This window comes from Cebus imitator, unplaced genomic scaffold, assembly GCF_001604975.1.
Source record: "Cebus imitator isolate Cc_AM_T3 unplaced genomic scaffold, Cebus_imitator-1.0 Scaffold113, whole genome shotgun sequence".
Lineage (NCBI taxonomy): Eukaryota > Metazoa > Chordata > Mammalia > Primates > Cebidae > Cebus > Cebus imitator.
The window spans coordinates 6,340,778-6,360,299 of record NW_016107428.1 but is presented as its reverse complement, the minus strand read 5'-3'; the positions used below and the strand labels follow the sequence as shown (position 1 = coordinate 6,360,299).

Genomic DNA, 19,522 nt, shown 5'->3' with positions numbered 1-19,522 from the left:
TAACTTATATGTTGAATCTGAAAAAGTTGATCTCAGAGAAATAAACAGAATAGTGGTTACGAGAGGCTAGGAAGGGTAGCAGGGAATGGGAGAGATGGAGACAGGTTGATAATTGGGTACAAAGTTACAGTTAGATGGGAGGATTAAGTTCTGGTGGTGTATTGCTCATTAGGATGACTATAGTTAACAATAATGCATTATATATCTCAAAAGAGCTCTTAGGGTTTTGAATATTTTTACTACAAAGAAATGTTTGAGGTGGTGGATTTACTAATTACCTTGATTTGATCAATGCACAATGTATACATATGTCAAGGCATCACATCGTATTCCATAAATGTGTATAATTATGTCAAAAAACTTAAAAATGTATATTTTGCTGTTTTTCTAAATCTTGTTTTGTATACATTTTCAAGTGACTATTCTTTCATCCATATAGAAAAACACAATACAACTAGGTAGCATTAAAGAAAACACTAAATTATATGAAACCTAAATTTTAAAACGCTGCTGTGATTAGTCTGCATATCTTTCTATAGCTTAGAGATTAAACAGTTAAAACAACCTTGTGAATAAAAGGAAATATTATAAGGTTGGCATTTGCACAAAGATAAATGATATAGTTACTTTAAAGTATTTTAAATAGTATTATTTTTACCCCCTTGTTTAGGAAAGTAAGTCTAAACCAACAACCTTGAAGCCCATAATTCTGAGTGAAATTATAGATGCTCACAAAGAAAAGATTAAGGAAGTGATTATGAAAGAGAGTGTGGCACCTACTGAGCACCTCAGACTCTATGACAAGTATGACTTTTTAATTACCAGAAAAGCTGAGCAAGATGTTGATAATTTTCTCTCAGGAAATCATAACTATCAACAAATAATAGATGAAATTCGCAAATACCAAAAACTAATAGAGGAAATACAATACACATCCATTAAGGTAAATGACTCCAGTTTCGCACAACTGTTATCTCTATCTGATACATTTTCCCCAGTTCTATTAGGATGTATTTTTAGAACACAGCAAAAGAAGTAGAACATTACAATCAAGAGGAAAAATATTCATTGAGCTTCTGATATGTCCCCAGCATTGTGGTAAGCCCTGGGTATAAGAAGCTGGGTAAAACACACTTCTTGAGCTCATGTAGCTGAGACTTTTCTACCCCAACTCTAACTTTTAAGTATTTTATGTAATTTGCCCCATCCCTACAATTCCAAGAATCTGTTTGATTTTTGCCTTAGTGTTTATAAATCCTGTGGGAAGTATGGTAATTACACCAAAATATGGTTCTGTTTAGTAGCATATTAAAATTTCTTGAAATTTGCTTTGTCTCTTTTTTAAGTTTTCTAAATTTTCTACCATGAACATGTATTTTTTTGTACAGAGCAACTATAACGTTTGAAACCTACATTATTTGTTTAACAATACAGTAATTCAGTTCACCAAAATTGTTATTGCTATTATTGTCCTGAAATAGAATTATCTTCCAAGATAATAAACTTTTCAAGGATATTTACCAGCAGATAGTTGTAGAATACAAATGATTATTCAGAAAACCCACTCTGAATTACATGTTTTTTAAAAATCTCAATCTTGTTACATCACACACAAAAATAAAAATGAGAATGGCAAAATTGAGAAAATCTGTTTTATTTCGTATGTTGATTATTTAATCTTTTGCAGACTGTTCGTTTAGGAATGTTTGAAATGCACTGTGAGGAATTAATCAGAGCTTTGGTGAAACGAGCAGATGTTATTTGTGGGAAACTTATAGCTAAAATGTTCAGAGATCATCAGGAAGTAAACACAAGGTATTTATGTGATACTGATTTTTTTATTTTTTGGGAGGGATGTTGATTAGAATCAGCTGTCACTCAACTAAAGTAATGGATTAGACCAATGTCATATATGATTCAAAAGAAATGATTATGCTAAACTTATTTCTACTTGGCCTTAAGTGTCATTTTGTGATGTGATGTGATGATTTTTTTCACTGCAAATGTACCTCCCAGTTGTCTGAGTTAAGGTGGTATTAAAATGTATTTGTATTTGGTTTTTTTAATTGCATTTTAGGTTTGGGGGTACATGTGAAGAACATGTAAGACTGTTGCATAGGTACACACATGGCAGTGTGGTTTGCTGCCTTCCTCCCCATCACTTGTATCTGGCATTTCTCCTCATGTTATCCCTGTATTCGTTTTGCACAAGTGAAGTGGACATTATCTAAATTCAGATTTTTACATTTGTGTAATCAATATGCAAAGTGGGTTTCAAGGTGGATTTAGATAGTTGTCATGGGTCCTAAGGGACCATCACATTTGAGACTTCATCTTCCTATAATTACTCCTGAAGGCCATGATAACTTTTTGTTTTATTTGGAAATTCATTTGCTGACTAACCTAGAGATTTTTAGGAAAACTGACCCATGTTAAGAAAACTCACAGAATACTAGTGTATAAAGCAGAATACCTGTTTCTTTAAGACAAGAAGTAGAAAAGTATAGTCTTCCAACAGCTGGTGGTAATGTTGCTCTGGGAACCTCTCGACTGGCATCAGTTACGTGGGTGAAAGACCCTAAATAATCAGGATGTATTTTATGATTATAGTATCAGAGAAAACAATAGATCATTAAAAATATTTCAAGCTGTATAGAAACCTGACAGAAGTTGTATCTACCTACCGTGTGTTATGCAGGAGACTAACCACTTAGGCTCTAAGGCTCTAGACATGAATAAAACTGATGAAGGAAGTTACAATGTAGGTGGAGAAATAGACACATAAACCAGTAAATTAAATACTATGCAGTAAGTACTGTAATGAGCCACAAGGTAGAAAGAGAAGGTCAGGATTAATTTCCTCCAAGATGGAGTTTAGGGGAGAGGGGAGAATCAGGGAAGGCTGCAAAGAGGAAATGAAATGTGGATTTTATTTTGAAGGATGAGTGGGAGTTTGTCAGGTATACAGTGTGGGCGAAAGAATTCCAGGAAGAGAAGATACTATGTAGAGGGCAGTGAGGTGTGAAGATGGAAGGGTGTATTCCAAGAAGGGTGGTTTGCATTGCTTTCACAGACCGTGAGGGAAGAGAGGTGAGAGGAAAGGCTGGGGATGAAGGCACCATGTGAAAGCAGACTAGGACTTGAGTCTAGGAACAGATCATATTTTCAGCTTAAAGCGCCTTTTCTTCTAAAAGAACTGGAAGAATAGTGAGTGTCTTCTTGTTATTGCTGTTCATGCTGGGTGAAATATTTATTTTAATTTCATAGCTACTTCCCTTGACTCTTAATGCTCTCTGAGCTGGTGCCAGTTCTACTTTTTCTCGTTTTCGTCTAATTATGCCTCCTGCCTCTCACCAGACCCTCTAGGATGGACAGAGGGCTTATCAGGACTATTAAAGTAGCCATTAGATATGAATGCCTTCCACTGCTTGCCCCTGCATGGTTTGACACACTGCTCAGTTCTTCTCTTTGCCTAGGAGCTCAGCCCCATTGCTTTCAATGCTTCTGAGCCTGGCTTCTTCAGTCATACCTTCTGTATTCCTTATTTTGAACTTCCCCTTCCCTGTTGATTTTCCCTCTGAAGCTTACAAACATGTTGGAAGCCCTCTTTCATCTCCCAACCCCAGACTTTAACCTATTTTCTCCATGCTGTTCCTTTCTCCTTCATCTTTCAGCCAATCTTATTGGAGAATTGTTCTATTAATTTCATTTGAACTTCCTTAGCTCTTGCTGCTTTTTTTTTCCTGTATGCCAAAATAAGTTCATTATTTATATTGGCAACAACCCAAATAAGTAGGAAATATTTGCATATTACTGGAGGTTTCTGAGCACACAGGCCTTAATCACTCCTTTCCTTTGTACTACTTTCTTCTTACCATCTCAACTAAATCTCTATCAGAGCCCATAAAGCTCAGGTTGGAAATGATTGTTCACAGTCCTGTCTCCCTTACTGAATTGTGAGTTGCTTGAGGGCCATTATGATATCTGATTCATTTATATATTACTGTCACTTAATATTATAGTTGAAAAGGTAATAGATTATTGAATGTGTGCTGAATAAATAAGTAAATGTATGTAAATTTGCCTTTAGTTATTAGGTATCATATAGGTAAGTTATTTATTTTTTATGCAAAGCAATATTTAAACAGTTTACAGTAATATATTTTAGAATTACATTTAATTGTAAATATGTAAGATTGGTTTTCTTTGGTGTTTCAGATTATGCGATGAATTTGAGAGGATAGCTGAAAAAGCTCTTAGCACTCCTCCAAATACAGCAGAACTGATGGAAATGAAGGTATTGTTTATAGCTTCTCCATAATTGTGTATCAGTTAATTATTGACACAAGAATGCAGAGTAACAAATCACCCCAAAAGTAAAGACAGGTTAAAAATAATAATGCCTTTCAATTAGCTGGGCATGGCGTTGTGCCCTTGTAGTCCCAGCTACTCGGAAAGCTGAGGCAGGAGAATCGCTTGAACCCAGGAGGTGGAAGTTGCAGTGAGATGAGATGGGGCCACGGCATTCTAGCCTGGCAACAGAGTGAAACTCCATCTCAAAATAATAATAATAACAACTTTCAAAATACTTAGCTCATAAGTTTGCAGTTTGGTAATTTAGGCTAGATGCTCCTGGTTGGTTCTTCTGGTCTCCCTGGGGTCATTCTGTTGGGCCACTCACTCAGTTGGGTTGACTAGTCTTAACTATCTTTCAGCAGATTGATTTGGCTCCACTTGTCCCTCAAGCTCCAGCAGGCTCATCTGGGTATGTTCTTATGTCATGGTACAGACATACAGGCAAGCTCAGTTGTACAAGTGCTTTTCAAGACTCTGCTTGTGTCACATTAGCTAGCATCTCATTGACCAAAGCAAGTCTGATTGAGAGGACACTACAGGGCATGGATATTGGAGAGATGAATTATTGGAACAATTAATGCAATTATCTATCAGGATATTTTTGAAGGCACTCAATAATTATTACTATGCTAACAGGAACAAACCAGGTCTGTCTTGGGCAGCCTGAGCTGTGTAGTCACTCTTCATTTATTTCATCAACAAATATTTAAGCCTTAATTGACAGTTAATTTTTTAAAAAACTGTATTTTGTTTATATTAAGCTTTCCTGTGGTAGTTTCTTCAAATATATTTTGGGCATAGAATTTATGGCTCTGAAGGTACTGTATTAGGTAAGTCTCACTTTCATCATTTCTCATGTTACTTCTGTGTTTGAAGTTGGTATAGATTGAATGCTTGCATGATCCCCAGTGTTGGAGGTGGCGCCTAGTGGGAGGTTTTTGGTGGATCCCTCATGAATGGCTTGGTGCCTTCCTGATGGTAATGAGTGACTTCTTGTTAGACAGTTTTCCTGAGATCTGATTATTAAAAAAGAGCCTGCCACCCCCTCCTTTCTCTTATGTTCCCTATCTTGCCATATGTCACATTACCCCTTGCATTTTGCCGTGAGTAAAAGCCTCCTGAGGCCCTGACCAGAAGTAGATGCTGACACCATGCTTCTTGTACAGCCAGCAGCACTATCAGCCAAAAAAGCTTCTTTTTTCTTTATAAATTTACCCAGCCTCAGGTATTCCTTCATAGCAACACAAAATAAATTAATACAGAAATCTACCTAGTGGCACATAAAACAGTGTTAAACAACTAGCTAACTGCCATTTCATTTTGTATACTTTTCATTCTTATTAAGTTTTTGTGGTATTTTTTCATTTTCGAGTATTCCAAAAATCCTTCCAAATTTTGTTTTATTTTCAATTTTCATGGGTACATAGTAGGTCCATTTATTTATGGGGAATATGAGCTATTTTGATGTAGGCTTACAATGCATAATAATCACATCAGGGCAAATGGTGTATCCGGTACCTCAAGCATTTATCCTTTGTGTTTCAAACAATCCAATTATATATTTTTGGCTATTTCAAAATGTACAATTAAAGTATTGACTACAGTTATCCTGTTATGCTATAAAATACTAGATATTTTTCATTCTTTTGAAATATTAATCTATTTTTGTACCCATTAACCATTACCACATCCCCCACATCCACCCACTACCCTTAAAGCCTCTGGTAACCATCCTTTTACCCTCTACTTTCGTGAGTTCAATTGTTCTAAATTTTAGCTATCACCAGTAAGTGAGAACATGAAAAATTTGTCTTTCTGCACCTGGCTTATTTCACATAATGACCTTCAGTTCCATCCATGTTGTTGCTAATGACAGAATCTCATTCTTTTTTATAACTGCATTGTGTACCACATTTTCCTTTTCTATTCATCTGTTGATGGACACTTAACATTGCTTCCAAATCTTGGGGATTGTGACTAGTGCTGCAATGAACTTGGGAGTGCAGCTATCTCTTCAATATACTGATTTCCCTTCTTTTGGATATATACCAGCAGTGGGATTGCTGGATCATATGGTAGCTCTAGTTTTTGTTTTTCAAGAAACCTCCAAGCTGTTCTCCACAGTGGTTGTACTAATTTACATTCCCACCACCAGTGTAAGAGCTTTCCCTTTTCTCTGCATTCTCAGCAGTTTTTGTTATTGCCTGTCTTTTGGATAAAATCCATTTTAACTGGAGTGTAATGTTATATCATTGTAGTTTTGATTTGCATTTCTCTGATGATCGGCAATGTTGAGCACCTTTGCATGTGCCTGTTGGCATTTGTATGTCTTCTTCTGAGAAATATTTATTAAGATAATTTGTCCACTTTTTCATCAGATTGTTCAAGATTTTTCTATAGAGTTTTTTTTAGTTCCTTATATATTCTAGTTATTAATCCCTCGTCAGATGGGTAGTTTGCTAATATTTTCTCCCATGCTCTGTGTTGTCTCTTCATGTTGTTGCCATGCAGAAGCTTTTTAACTGGATGTGATTTCCTTTGCCGTGTGGAAGCTTTTTAGCTGGATGTGATCCCATTTGTCTGCTTTTCTTGGTTTGCTTGTGCTTGTGGAGTATTATCTAAGAAATCTTTGCCAAGTCCAAGTTCCTGGAGAGTTGCTCCAATATTTCCTTGAGCAGTTTCATAGATAGAGGTCTTAGATTTAAATCTTTAATTCATTTTGATTTGATTTTTGTATATATTGAGAGATAGAGGTCTAGTTTCATTCTTCTGCATATGAATATTTGTTAGTTGTATTCCTAGGTATTTACTCTCTTTGTAGCAATTGTGAATGGCAGTTCATTCTTGATTTGGCTGTTAGTCTATTATTGGTGTATAGGAATGCTTATGATTTCTGAACATTGATTTTGTGTACTGAGACTTTGCTGAAGTTGCTTATCAGTTTAAAGAGATTTTGGGCTGAGATGATAGGGTCTTCTAAATATACAATCATGTCGTCTGCAAATGGAGACAATTTGACTTCCTCTTTTTCTAATCGAATACCCTTTATTTTTCTTGCCTGATTGCTCTGGCTAGAACTTCCAATACTATACTGAATAGGAGTGGTGAGAGAGGGCATCCTTGTCTAGTGCCAGATTTCAAAGGGAATGCTTCCAGTTTTTGTCCACTCAGTATGATATTGGCTGTGGGTTTGTTGTAAATAGCTTTTATTATTTTGAGATATGTTCCGTCAATACCTAGTTTATTGCGAGTCTTTAGCATAAAGGGCTGTTGAATTTTGTCAAAGGCCTTCTCTGCATCTATTGAGATAATCGTGGTTTTTGTCTTCTGTTTATGTGGTGAATTACGTTTATAAACTTGCGTATGTTGAACCAGCCTTGGATCCCCGGGATGAAGCCTACATGATCGTGATGGATAAGCTTTTTGTTGTACTGTCGCAATCAGTTTGCCAGCATCTTATTGAAGATTTTTGCATCTATGTTCATTATGGATATTGGTCTGAAGTTTTCTTTTTTTGTTGTGTCTCTGCTGGGTTTTGGTATCAGGATGATGTTGGTCTCATAAAATGATTTGGGAAGGATTCCCTTTTTTTGGATTGTTTGGAATAGTTTCAGAAGGAGTGGTACCAGCTCCTCTTTGTATATCTGGTAGAATTGGCTGTGAACCCATCTGGACCTGGGCTTTTATTGGATGGTAGGCTGTTAATTGCTGCCTCAACTTCAGCCTTGCTATTGGTCTATTCAGGGTTTCAACTTCTTCCTGGTTTAGGCTTGGGAGGATGCAAATGTCCAGGAATTTATCTATTTCTTCCAGGTTTACTGGTTTATGTGCATAGAGTTGTTTGTAGTAACCTCTGATGGTAGTTTATATTTCTGGGGAATTAGTGGTGATATCCCCTTTATTGTTTTTTATTGCATCTATTTTTATCATTCTCTCTTTTCTTATTAACCTGGCTAGTTGTCTGTTTTGTTAATCTTTTCAAAAATCCAGCTCCTTGATTTATTAATTTTTGAAGGCTTTTTGGTGTCTCTATCTCCTACAGTTCTGCTTAGTTATTTCTTGTCTTCTAGCTTTTGAGTTTTTTTGATCTTGCTCCGCTAGCTGTTTCAATTTTGACAATAGGGTGTCAATTTTAGATCTTTCCTTGCTTCTCATGTTAGAATTTATTGCTATAGATTGTCCTCTAGACACTGCTTTAAATGTGTCCCAGAGATTCTGGTACATTGTGTCTTCATTCTCATTGGTTTTGAAGAACATCTTTATTTGTGCCTTTATTTCATTGTTTATCCAGTTAACATTCAAGAGCCAGTTCTTCATTTTGCATGGAGTTGTCCAGTTCTGAGTTAATTCCTTAATCTTGACTTCTAATTTGATTGCACTGTTGTCTGAAAGACTGTTTTTTTATGGTTTCCATTATTTTGCATTTGCTGAGGAGTGATTTACTTCCAATTATGTGGTCAATTTTAGTGTAGGTGTGATGTGGTGCTGAGTAGAGTGTATATTCTGTGGATTTGGTGTGGAGAGTTCTGTAAATGTCTATTAGGTTTGCTTGGTTGAGATCTGAATTCAAGTCCTGGATATCTTTGTTAATTTTCTGTCTTAATGATCTGTCTAATATTGACAGTGGAGTGTTAATGTCTCCTATTATTGTGTGGAAGGCTGAGTCTCTTTGTAGATCATTAAGAACTTGCTTTATGTGTCTGGGTTTTCCTATATTGGGTGTGTATATGTTTAGGATTGTTAGCTCTTCTTGATGCATTTATTTTTTTACCATTACGTAGTGCCCTTCTTTGTCTCTTTTGATGTTTATTGGTTTAAAGTCTACTTTATCAGAGACTAGGATTGCAACTCCTGCTTTTTTTTTGCTCTCCATTTGCTTGGTAAATCTTCCTCCATCCCTTTATTTTGAGCCTATGTGTATGCTTGCCTGTGAGATGGGTTTCCTGGATACAGCACACTGATGGGTTTTGACTTTTTATCCAATTTGCCAGTCTGTGTCTTTTGATTGAGGTGTTTAGCCCATTTACATTTAAGGTTAATATTTGTTATGTGTGAATTTGATCCTGCCATTTTGACGCTAGCTGGTTGTTTTGCCCGTTAGTTGACACAGTTTCTTCATTGTGTTGATGCTCTCTACCATTTGGTATATTTTTTGAAGTGGCTGTTACTGGCTGTTCCTTTCTATGTATAGTGCTTCTTTTAGGAGCTCTTGTAAAGCAGGCCTGATGGTGACGCAATCTCCGAGCCATTGCATGTTCGTAAAGGGTTTTAGTTCTCCTTTGCTTATGAAGCTTAGTTTGGTTGGATATGAAAATCTGGGTTGAAAGTTCTTTTCTTTAAGGATGTTGAATATTGGCCCCTATTCTCTACTTGGTTGTAGGGTTTCTGCCAAGACATCCACTGTGAGTCTGATGGGCTTCCCCTTGTGGGTAACCAGACTTTTCTCCCTGGGTGCCTTTAGCATTTTTTCCTTTCTTTCAACCCTGGTGAATCTGATGATTGTGTGCCTTAGGGTTGCTCTTCTTGAGGAATATCTTTGTGGTGTTCTTTGTATTTCCTGAACTTGAATATTGGCCTGCCTTGCTAGGTTCAGAAAGTTTTCCTGGATAATATCCTGAAGAGTGTTTTCCAGCTTGGATTCATTCTCTCCGTCACATTCACGTACACTTCCAGCCTTGTTTCCCTGCTGGTGAGGAGTTGTGATATGTTAGAGGAAGAGAGCCATTCTGGTTTTGAGTGTTTTCGTTCTTTTTGTGCTAATTTCCTTCCATCTTTGTGGATTTATCTATCTGTCATCTTTGTAGTTGGTGACTTTCGGATGGGGTGTCTGAGTGGACATCCTTTTTGTTGATGATGAGGTTACTTCTTTGTGTTTTTTAGTTTTCATTCTAATAGTTAGGCTCCTCTGCTGTAGAACTGCTGGAGGTCCACTCCAGACCCTGCTTGCCTGGGGTTCACCTGCAGGAGCTTCAGAACAGTAAGGGTTGCATCCACTTTGTTCTTCTGTTATCTTTGTCCCAGAAAGATACCTGCCAGATGTCAGCCTGAGCTCTCCTTTATGAGGTGTCTCTGGATATACAGGGGTCAGAGAGCTGCTTGAGGAAACAGTCTGTCCCTTAAAGGAGCTCAAATGCTGAGCTGTGAGCTCCGTTGTTCCATTCAGAGATACTGGGCAGGTACATTTAAGTCTGCTGCAGTGGAGCTCCTAACCGCCCTTTTTTCCCAGATGCTCTGTCCTGGGAAGGTGGGGCTTTATTTATAAGTTCCTTACATGCTGCTGCCTCTTTTCAGAGATGCCCTGCCCAGCAAGAAGGTAGCCTAGTCACAGTCTGCCAGCAGAGGCATTGCTGAGCTGCCGTGGGCCCTGCCCAGCTGCTGTGAACTTCATTGTGGTTTTGTTTATAGAGGTATAGTTAGAACTGCCTTGGTAATGGCAGTCTGCCTCAGTAATCGTTTACTGTCTCTAATGGCTGACTGCCTCAGTAATGGTGTACTGTCTCTAATGGCTGACTGTCTCAGTAATGGCGGACTGCCTAGGTAATGGTGGACTGCCTAGATAATGGTGGACTGCCTCAGTAATGGCGGACTGCCTTGGTAGTGGTGAAGCCTTGGTAATGGCAGATGCTCTTCCCTCCACAGAGCTGGACCGCCCTGGGTCCAGCTGTGCTTGCTGTGAAACTCTTATTCCACAGTGGTTCAGATTGCTGGTCTTTGTTGGGGTGGGACTTGCCGAGCCAGATAACCAGGCTCCCTGTTTCAGCCCCTTCTTTTTCAGTTGAATGGGCAACTCTATCTCCCAGGCGTTCTAGGCACCAGTTGAAACGGTGCCAGGATTTGTGTGAGTTTTTGTGCGGAGACCCGCTGTACTGGCTCAAACAGCCATGCTGGAGACTCATGGCACTTTTCCACCCAGGAATCTCCTGGTCTGTGGGCAGTAAAAATTCATTTGGAAATGTGATGATCCCTTACTCTCTGCATTCTTGCTGGGAGCTGCACTCCAGAGCTGTTTCTATTTGGCCATCTTGAATCCTAGTTTGCTGGTATTTTGCTGAGGACTTTTGGATCAATATTTATCAGAAATGTTGTCTTAAAGTTTTCTTTTTTTATGCATCTTTGTCTAGTTTTGGTGTCAGAGTAATACTGACCTCATAGAATGATTTTGAAAGTATTTCCTCCTTGCATTAGTTTGTTCTCATGCTGATATGAAGAAATACCTGAGACTGAGTGATTTACGAAGGAAAGAGGTTTAATTGGCTAATAGCTCTGCAGGGCTGGGAGGTTTCAGAAAACTTACAATCATGGCAGCAGGGAAAGCAAACATGTCCTCCTTCATGTGGCAGCAGGAAGGCAAAGAATGAGCTAAGTGGTGTGGAAAAGCCCCTTATAAAACCATCAACTCTCCTGAGAACTCAGTTACTATCACCAGCACAGCCTGAGGGTAACCACCCCCATAATTCAATTACCTCCCACTGGGTCCTTCCCATGACACATGGTGGTTATGGGATCTACAATTCAAGATGAGATTTGGGTGGGACCCACAGCCAAACCATATCACCTCTCCTCTGTTTTTTTGTTTTTTGTTTTGTTTGTTTGTTTGACTAGTTTAAGTAGAATTGGTTACTACTTCTGTAAAGGTTTGGTAGAATTCAGCAGTGAAGCCATCATGTCCTGGGCTTTTCCTTGTTGGGACACTTTTTATTATGGATTTGATCTTGTTACCTGTTGGGCTGTTCAGGTTTTGAATTTCTTTGTGGTTTAGTCTTGGTAGTTTGTACGTGTCTAGGAATTTGTCCATTTCTTCTAGGTTTTCCAATTTATTGGCATATAATTGTCCATAGTAACCTCTAATGATCCTCTGAATTTCTGTGGTTTTGATTGTCATGTCTTCCTTTTCATCTCTCACTTTGAGTCTTTTCTCTTTTTTTCTTAGTCTGGCTAAATGTATGTTAGTTTTGTTTAGCTTTTCATAAAACCTACTTTTCAATTAATTTTTTTGGCATTGTTTTCTTCATTTAAATTTATTTCTGCTCTGATGTTTATTATTTATTTTCTTTCACTAATTTTGAGTTTGGTTTGCTCTTGCTTTTAGAATTATTTAAGATTCATAGGTGTGTTGTTTATTTGAAGTTTTTCTACTTTTTAATTTAGCCGCTTGTAGCTATAAAGTTCCCCCTTTGTGTGGCTTTTGCTGTATCTCACATGTTTTAATATGTTGTGTTTCCATTATTACTTGCTCCAAGAAATTTTTTCAGTTTCCTTCTTAATTTCTTCATTGACCCACGGGTCATTCTGGAGCATATTGTTTAATTTCCATGTGTTTATGTGGTTTCCAAAATTATTCTTGTTACTGATTTCTTGTTTTGTTCCATTGTGGTCAGAGATATTTCAATTTTTTTGAATATTTAAGATTTATTTTGGTATTTAATATATGGTTTATCCTTGAGAATGATCCATGTGCTGCAGAGAAGGTTGTGTATTCTGCAGCCATTGGATGAAATGTTCTGTAAATATCTATTAGGTCCATTCGATCTGTAGTGCAGATTAAATCTGATGACTCTTTGTTGATTTTTTTATATGAATGATCTATTTTTGCATACAATCTTTTATTGTATGACATGTTTTGTGTGAATGTTGCAAATGGGGTATTTAAGTCTCCAGCTATTATTGTATTGAGGTCTATCTCTCTGTTTAGCTCTAATAATATTTGCTTAATATACCTGGTACTCCAGTGTTGGGTGCATATATATCTTCAATTGTTATATCCTCTGGCTGAATTGGCCCCATATCATTATACAGTGACCTTCTTTGTCTCTTTTTATAGCTTTTGATTTGAAATCTACTTTTTCTCATATAAGTGTAGCTACTTCAGGTCTTTTTTGGCTTTCATTGGTATGGAATATCTTTTTCCATCTCTTATTGTCAGGCTATGTGGATCTTTATAGGTGAAATGTGTTTCTCAAAAGTGACAGATCACTGGGTATTGTTTTATTATCTATTCACCAAGGCTATGTCTTTGGGTTAGAGAGTTTAGTCCATTTAAATTTGATGTTATTATTGTTGTTATTGATAATTTTGATTGATAAGGATATGCTCCTGCCATTTTGTCATTTGTTTTCTGGTTGTTTTGTGGTCTTCTCTTCCTTCTTTTTTTCCTTTCTGTCTTTTAGTGAAGGTGATTTTCTCTGATGATATGCTTTAGTTTCCTGCTTTTCATTTTTTGAATATTTGTTGGAAGTTTTTTGATTTGAGGTTACCATAAAGTTTGCAAATAATATCTTATAATTTATTTGAAATTGTTGAGAACACTGATTGCATAAACAAATAAGCAAGCAAAAAGAAAATTAATTTATTTTGACTCTATCCCCTGCTTTTTAACATTTTTTTGTTTCTGCTTATATCTTATTGTACTATTTGTCTTGAAAAGTTATTATAGTTATTTTTTATCAGTTAATTTTTCTTTCTAGTTAACATATATCTATATAGTTTACACACCACAATTACAGTGTTATAGTAGTCTGTGTTTTTCTGTTTACTTACCATGATCAATGAGTTTTGTACCTTCAAATGATTTATTATTGCCCATTATTGTTATTTTCTTTCAGATTGAAGACTCCCTTTAGTATTTCCTGTAGGACAGGTCTGATGTTGATGAAATCCCTCAGCTTTTGTTTGTCTGGGAAAGTCCTTTTTTCTCCTCCATGTTTGAAGGATATTTCTACCAGATTTACTATTCTAGGGCACAAGGTTTTTTTTTTTTTTTTTTTTTTTTTTTGGTTTTTTTTTTTTTATTTTTTGATTTTTTTTTGTAGTCTCTCATTTTTTTTTTTTTCTGAGATGGAATCTTGCTCTGTTGCCCAGGCTGGAGTGCTACAGTGCAATCTCAGTTCACTGCAACCTCTGCCTCTCGAGTTCCAGCGATTCTCTTGGCTCAGCCTCCCAAGTTGCTGGGATTACAAGTACCCGCCATCATGCCTGGCTAAATTTTTTTGTATTTTTGTAGAGATGGCCTTTCACCATGTTGGCCAGGCTGATCTCGAACTCCTGACCTCAGGTGATCCACCTGCCTCTGCCTCCCAAAATGCTGGGATTACGGGTGTAAGCCACCACCCCAAGCCTGAGGTAGTCTTTATTGGGTTCAATCTCCTTGGTGTTCTATAACCTTCTTGTGCTGAAATATTGATATTTTTCTCTAAGTTTGGAAAATTTATGTTATTTTCCTTTTGAATAAACTTTCTACCTCTATCTCTCTCTCTACTTTCTCTTTAAGGCCAATAACTCTTAGATTTTCCCTTTTGAGGCTATTTTCCAGATCCTGTTGGTGTACTTCTCTTTTTTATTCTTTTGTCTCCTCTGACTGTGTAGTTTTAGATAGCCTATCTTCAAGCTCACTATTTCTCTCTTCTAGATCACTATTTCTTTCTTCTGCTTCATCAACTCTACTATTAAGAGTCTGATGCATTCTTCAATATGACAATTGCATTTTCAACTCCAGAATTCATTCTTGATTCTTTTTAATTATTTCAAATTATTTGTTAAATTTATATAATGAGATTTTGAATTCCTTCTCGATGTTATTTTGAATTTCAAAGAGTTTCCTGAAAACAGCTATTTTGAATTCTCTGTCTGAAATGTCATATATCTCTGTCTCTTTGGGTTTGTCTCTTTGGTGCCTTATTTAGGTTGTTTCGTTTCATGAGGTTATATTTTCATGGATGGCCTTGATGCTTGTGGGTATTCATTAGTGTCTGGGCATTGAAGAGTTAGATATTGTACTCTTAGCATCCTAAGCTTGTTTGTACCCATCCTTCTTGAGAAGACTTTCCAGGTATTTGAAGGGACTTGAATGTTGTGATTAAGGTTTTGGTCACTTCTTCCATATATGTATTAGGGGACACACCAAGCTTGGTAACACTGTGGCTCTCACAATTCTTTTAGACTTCATCCAAGACCACCAAGGCAACCTTGTAGAGGTACTGCCTTGGTAGTCTTGGATAAAGTCTAAAAGAATTGTCTTGATTACCAGACAGAGACCCTTATTCTCTTCCCTTTATTTCTCCAAAATAATTGCAGTCTTTCTCTCTATGCTGAGCTGCCTGGAACTGCGGAAGGGGTGACACAAGCACCCTTGTGACCATCATCACTGGGACTGTGCGTGGTCAGAACTGAAACCAGCACAACGCTGGGTCTCATTTAAGACCCATGGTAACCTCAGCCTTGCTACTGCATGTGTTCTTTCAAGGCCCTATGGCTCTACAATTAGGAGATGGTGAAGCCATCCAGGCATGTATTCTTCCCTTCACATTAGTGAGCTCCCCCATTCCCGAGTGTTCCTGAGGTGCTGCCTGGGAGCCAGGGCCTGGAGTTGGAAATCTTACAGGTCTATCTGCTATTCTATTCTATTGCAGCTGAACTGGCATCCAGACCACAGACAAAGTCCTTCCCACTCTTCCCTGCCTTTTCGATAAGTAGAGGAGACTCTCCCTGTGTCCGCCACCACCACAGGTCCATGAGGAATATTGCCAGGCCACAGCCAATGTCACTTAAGGCCCACGGGCTCTTGAGTTAGGTTGTGTTGCCAAACCTAGGACCCACTTTCACAGAAGTGGGCTCCCCTGTGGCCCAAGATAGGTCCAGATATTCCTTCCAAGAGCTAAGGCCTAGAACTGGGGACCCCAGGATCCCACTTCCTACTCTACCACACGGTGGCCTAGTTACAAGGCTGAGATATCTAAGCTCCAAGTCCTCTTTACTCTTCCCTCTGCTTTTTTCAAGCAGAAGGAGTCTCTCCTGCTAGCGACTACAGGTATGAATGTGCCAGATCACACCTGAAGCCAGGACACCTCAGGGTCTCACCCAAGGCCCAGGGTCTTTCCCAACTGGCTATTGCTCCTGATTATTCAGTACCCAAGGGCTCTTTAGTCAGCAAGTGATGAATTTTGCCAGGAGTACAGTCCTCCCTTCAAACCAGCAGGTTCCCTTCTGGCCCAGGGTGTGTCTAGAAATGTCTTCTAGGAGCTAGGGTCTGAGATGGGGGCCTCATGACTCTACCCAGTGCCCTATCCTACTGTGGCTGAGTGGTATTCAAATTGCAAGATAAAGTCCTCTTTACTCTTTTCTGCCCTCCCCTCAAGTGAAATGAAGGAGTCTTGTTGGAAGCAGTTAGATGTGCTGCTTCAGGTTGGGGGAGGGATGGCACAACCCAGAAGTCAAAGTCTTTAGCTGCTGACTAGGTCACCTATTTCGCAAGCCCAATGGCTCTGACCCCACACAGCACTAAAACTTGCCTAAGAGTTGCAGTTCTTATGGCCTAGACTGCACTTCAAGTTGTTTAGGGCCTCAGAGCACTTTAGCCCATGGTGGTTAGGTTTGCCAAAACTTAGGTTGTAACATCTGGAATGGGTGATTTCCCTCTGGCTAGGGCTGGCCTAAATGCTTCCCCTCCCTTGGCATTGGCTGAGGTCTGCCCATTTTGGCAGCACCGAGTTCCAATGCAAAGTCTCACTCTCCCTCCCTAAGAACACAGATTCTCAGTGCCTCACAGCTGATGCTGGGGGCTGGGGAGGGATGGCATCCACAATTCATGACTATCTTTCCTACCCTCTTCAGTGCCTGGTAATATGAAGTTAATACCAGGTACTGTGATCACTCACTTGATTTTTGATTTTCATGAAAGTGCTTTTTTGGTTTAGATAGTTGTTAAATTTGATTTTTTTTTTGAGACAGAGTCTCACTCTGTCACCCAGGCTAGAGTGCATTGGCACAATCTGGGCCCACTGCAACCTCCACCTCTCGGATTCAAGCAATTCTCCTGTCTCAGCCTCCTGAGTAGCTGGGATGACAGGTGCCCACCACCATGCCCGGCTAATTTTTGTATTTTTAGTAGAGATGGTTTTACCATATCAGTCTGGCTGGTCTCGAACTCCTGACCTCAGATGATCTGCTCACCTCCCCCTCCCAGAGTGCTGGGATTACGGGCATGAGCCACGGTGCCTGGCCAAATTTCCTGTTTCTATGGGAAGAATGATCAGTGGAGGCTTCTATTAAGCCATCTTTCTCTGCCTCAATACTGATTTTAAAATATTTAAATGCACCCAGCAAAACATGTAAAAATCATTCAAAGCGTCTTACACACAGGAAATTATAAAAAAGAGTTAAAGTGATTACATATGTATTTTTGAAAATTATTCCCTTAAATGAAAATTTGTTAAAATCACTAGAACCACTTTTTACATATCAATCTCTAAGGGAGTTCTGTCATTTTAAAAGTATTTGTACTTGGATTGAGGTCCTTCATATGTGACTCTGTGTGTGTGTGTGTGTGTGTGTGTGTGTGTGTGTGTGTGTGTATCTGTATAAGATAAACACACATGCCCATATACTTTTTAGAATGTTTTTATATTTTATATTAATTATTGTTGGACATCAAGTGATTCTTAGGTTATGGATAATTATAGTTGCAGTTGAAGAGTTAAACTGTAAACTGCTCATTAAAGGAAAATTTCTTTAGAAAAATAAGCATTGAGTATGAAGAGTGTCATTTATTTATCCTCCCAGCCATTACTGGAAGTATTTAGAAATTTGGGGTTATTTACTGTGAATTTCCACTATACGTAACAACCTTTGGTAGAATTAGCAAATTGGATTCATTGCCTGATATTTCAAATATTTATATATTTTAAAAAAGATTATTCTCACAAGTGCAAAACAGCTGGAGAATGTATACAGAAATCAGTCCTTTATTATCAGCAAGGGGAAATAAAATCCAGTCATTTGACTACATAGAATGCTGATTAACTAAATTATCAAAAACAAATTTTCAGTTAGATGTTTTGTTACTTCTGGAAACCACCATGGTTTGCATCCTGTTGGTTTGGACTTACAACATAAAAACATTTAGTCTAATTAGAATAATATCAATGAACAATTTCTAGGCAATTTTGCTTGCTTTTTTTGTTTCATTATACAACTAAAAATTTAAAGAATATGCAATTGTATAAAGAGTAATCATTCCTCTTTTTTAAAAAATTCCTTCCTTTAGGGTAATGATTCTTTATAGTGAATTCTTCCCTTCCAACTTATATTTGTATGTATGCAAAGATGTAAAATATTAGAGAAAGAAAGCTGGAGAGAGAGAAATACAGAAAAGTAGAAATTATTTGGGATTAAAAAGGGCTTTAACATTTTTTAAAAAGTAGAATTAGCAACTTCACTGTCAGAGAGCTGAGGTGATAGGGAAGGTGGCATAGGTAGTTACCAATAATTGTGTTTTCCCCTTTATAGCAAGTTTATTTTGGAAATTATATTATTAAAATATATAAATAAATTAATATAGATATGATAGAACTTCAAGAGAACAATATGGATATATGTAGATGTGTATTCATACCTGTATATGTGCATATACAATCTCCCATATATGTACCCAGTATGTAACCAGTCGCACACAAAAACATAAATTTGTTTTTGCAGAACAGAATCATTACTGTGCTGCAAATTATTTTATTCACTGAACAATATACTTCCCAGTATTTCTGCTACTAGATAACTAGAGTTATTTTTTCCAAAATCAATAGCCAATTACTCCAATATAATTTATGAAATGATTGGTCATTTCACTCCTGATTTGAAATGCACCTTTTCAACACTAAATTTCCATATTTACTTGAATCTATTGCTGAACTTTCTCTATTCTACTTCATCCTCTATTCCTGAGCCAGAAAAAAATTGTTTAAGATTACTGCATCTGTATAGTGTGCTTTGGTATTTGGCAGGGCTAGTCTATCATTTTTTTTGTGTGTGTGATTATCTTTGCTACTTTTAGATATTTATTATTTCTAAGAATTATTGATTTATACAAAATTTAGTTCTTAAAAATGCCAGTGAAATTTTATTGAAATTACATCAGTTGTATAGACTGGTTTGGGGGGAATCTACATCTTTACAATATTCTATCTTACCGTATGTTTTATTCAGAATTTTTAAGTATCCTTCAATAAAGTATTATAGTTTTCTTCTTACAGATTTAGCACATTTCTTGTTAAATTTGCTTGTAGTTATTTTTAGTTTTTGTAACTGTTAGAATGTGGTATATTTTCCAATGTAGTTTCTAAATCTAGTTACTGCTGATGCATAGGTTCCCACTGATTTTGTATGTTTATTTTGTATC

The 19,522-nt window shown here is 37.5% G+C and overlaps 1 protein-coding gene across 1 annotated transcript in view; it reads left to right on the top strand.

Moving 5' to 3' along the window:
- DNAH7 (dynein axonemal heavy chain 7) overlaps positions 1-19,522 on the top strand; it is a 344,809-nt gene that overhangs the window by 105,239 nt on the left and 220,048 nt on the right. The window contains exons 13-15 of the mRNA XM_017538741.2: positions 671-943; positions 1,688-1,815; positions 4,219-4,297. Coding sequence (XP_017394230.1) covers positions 671-943; positions 1,688-1,815; positions 4,219-4,297 — 480 coding nt within the window. The remainder of the gene's footprint in view (positions 1-670; positions 944-1,687; positions 1,816-4,218; positions 4,298-19,522) is intronic.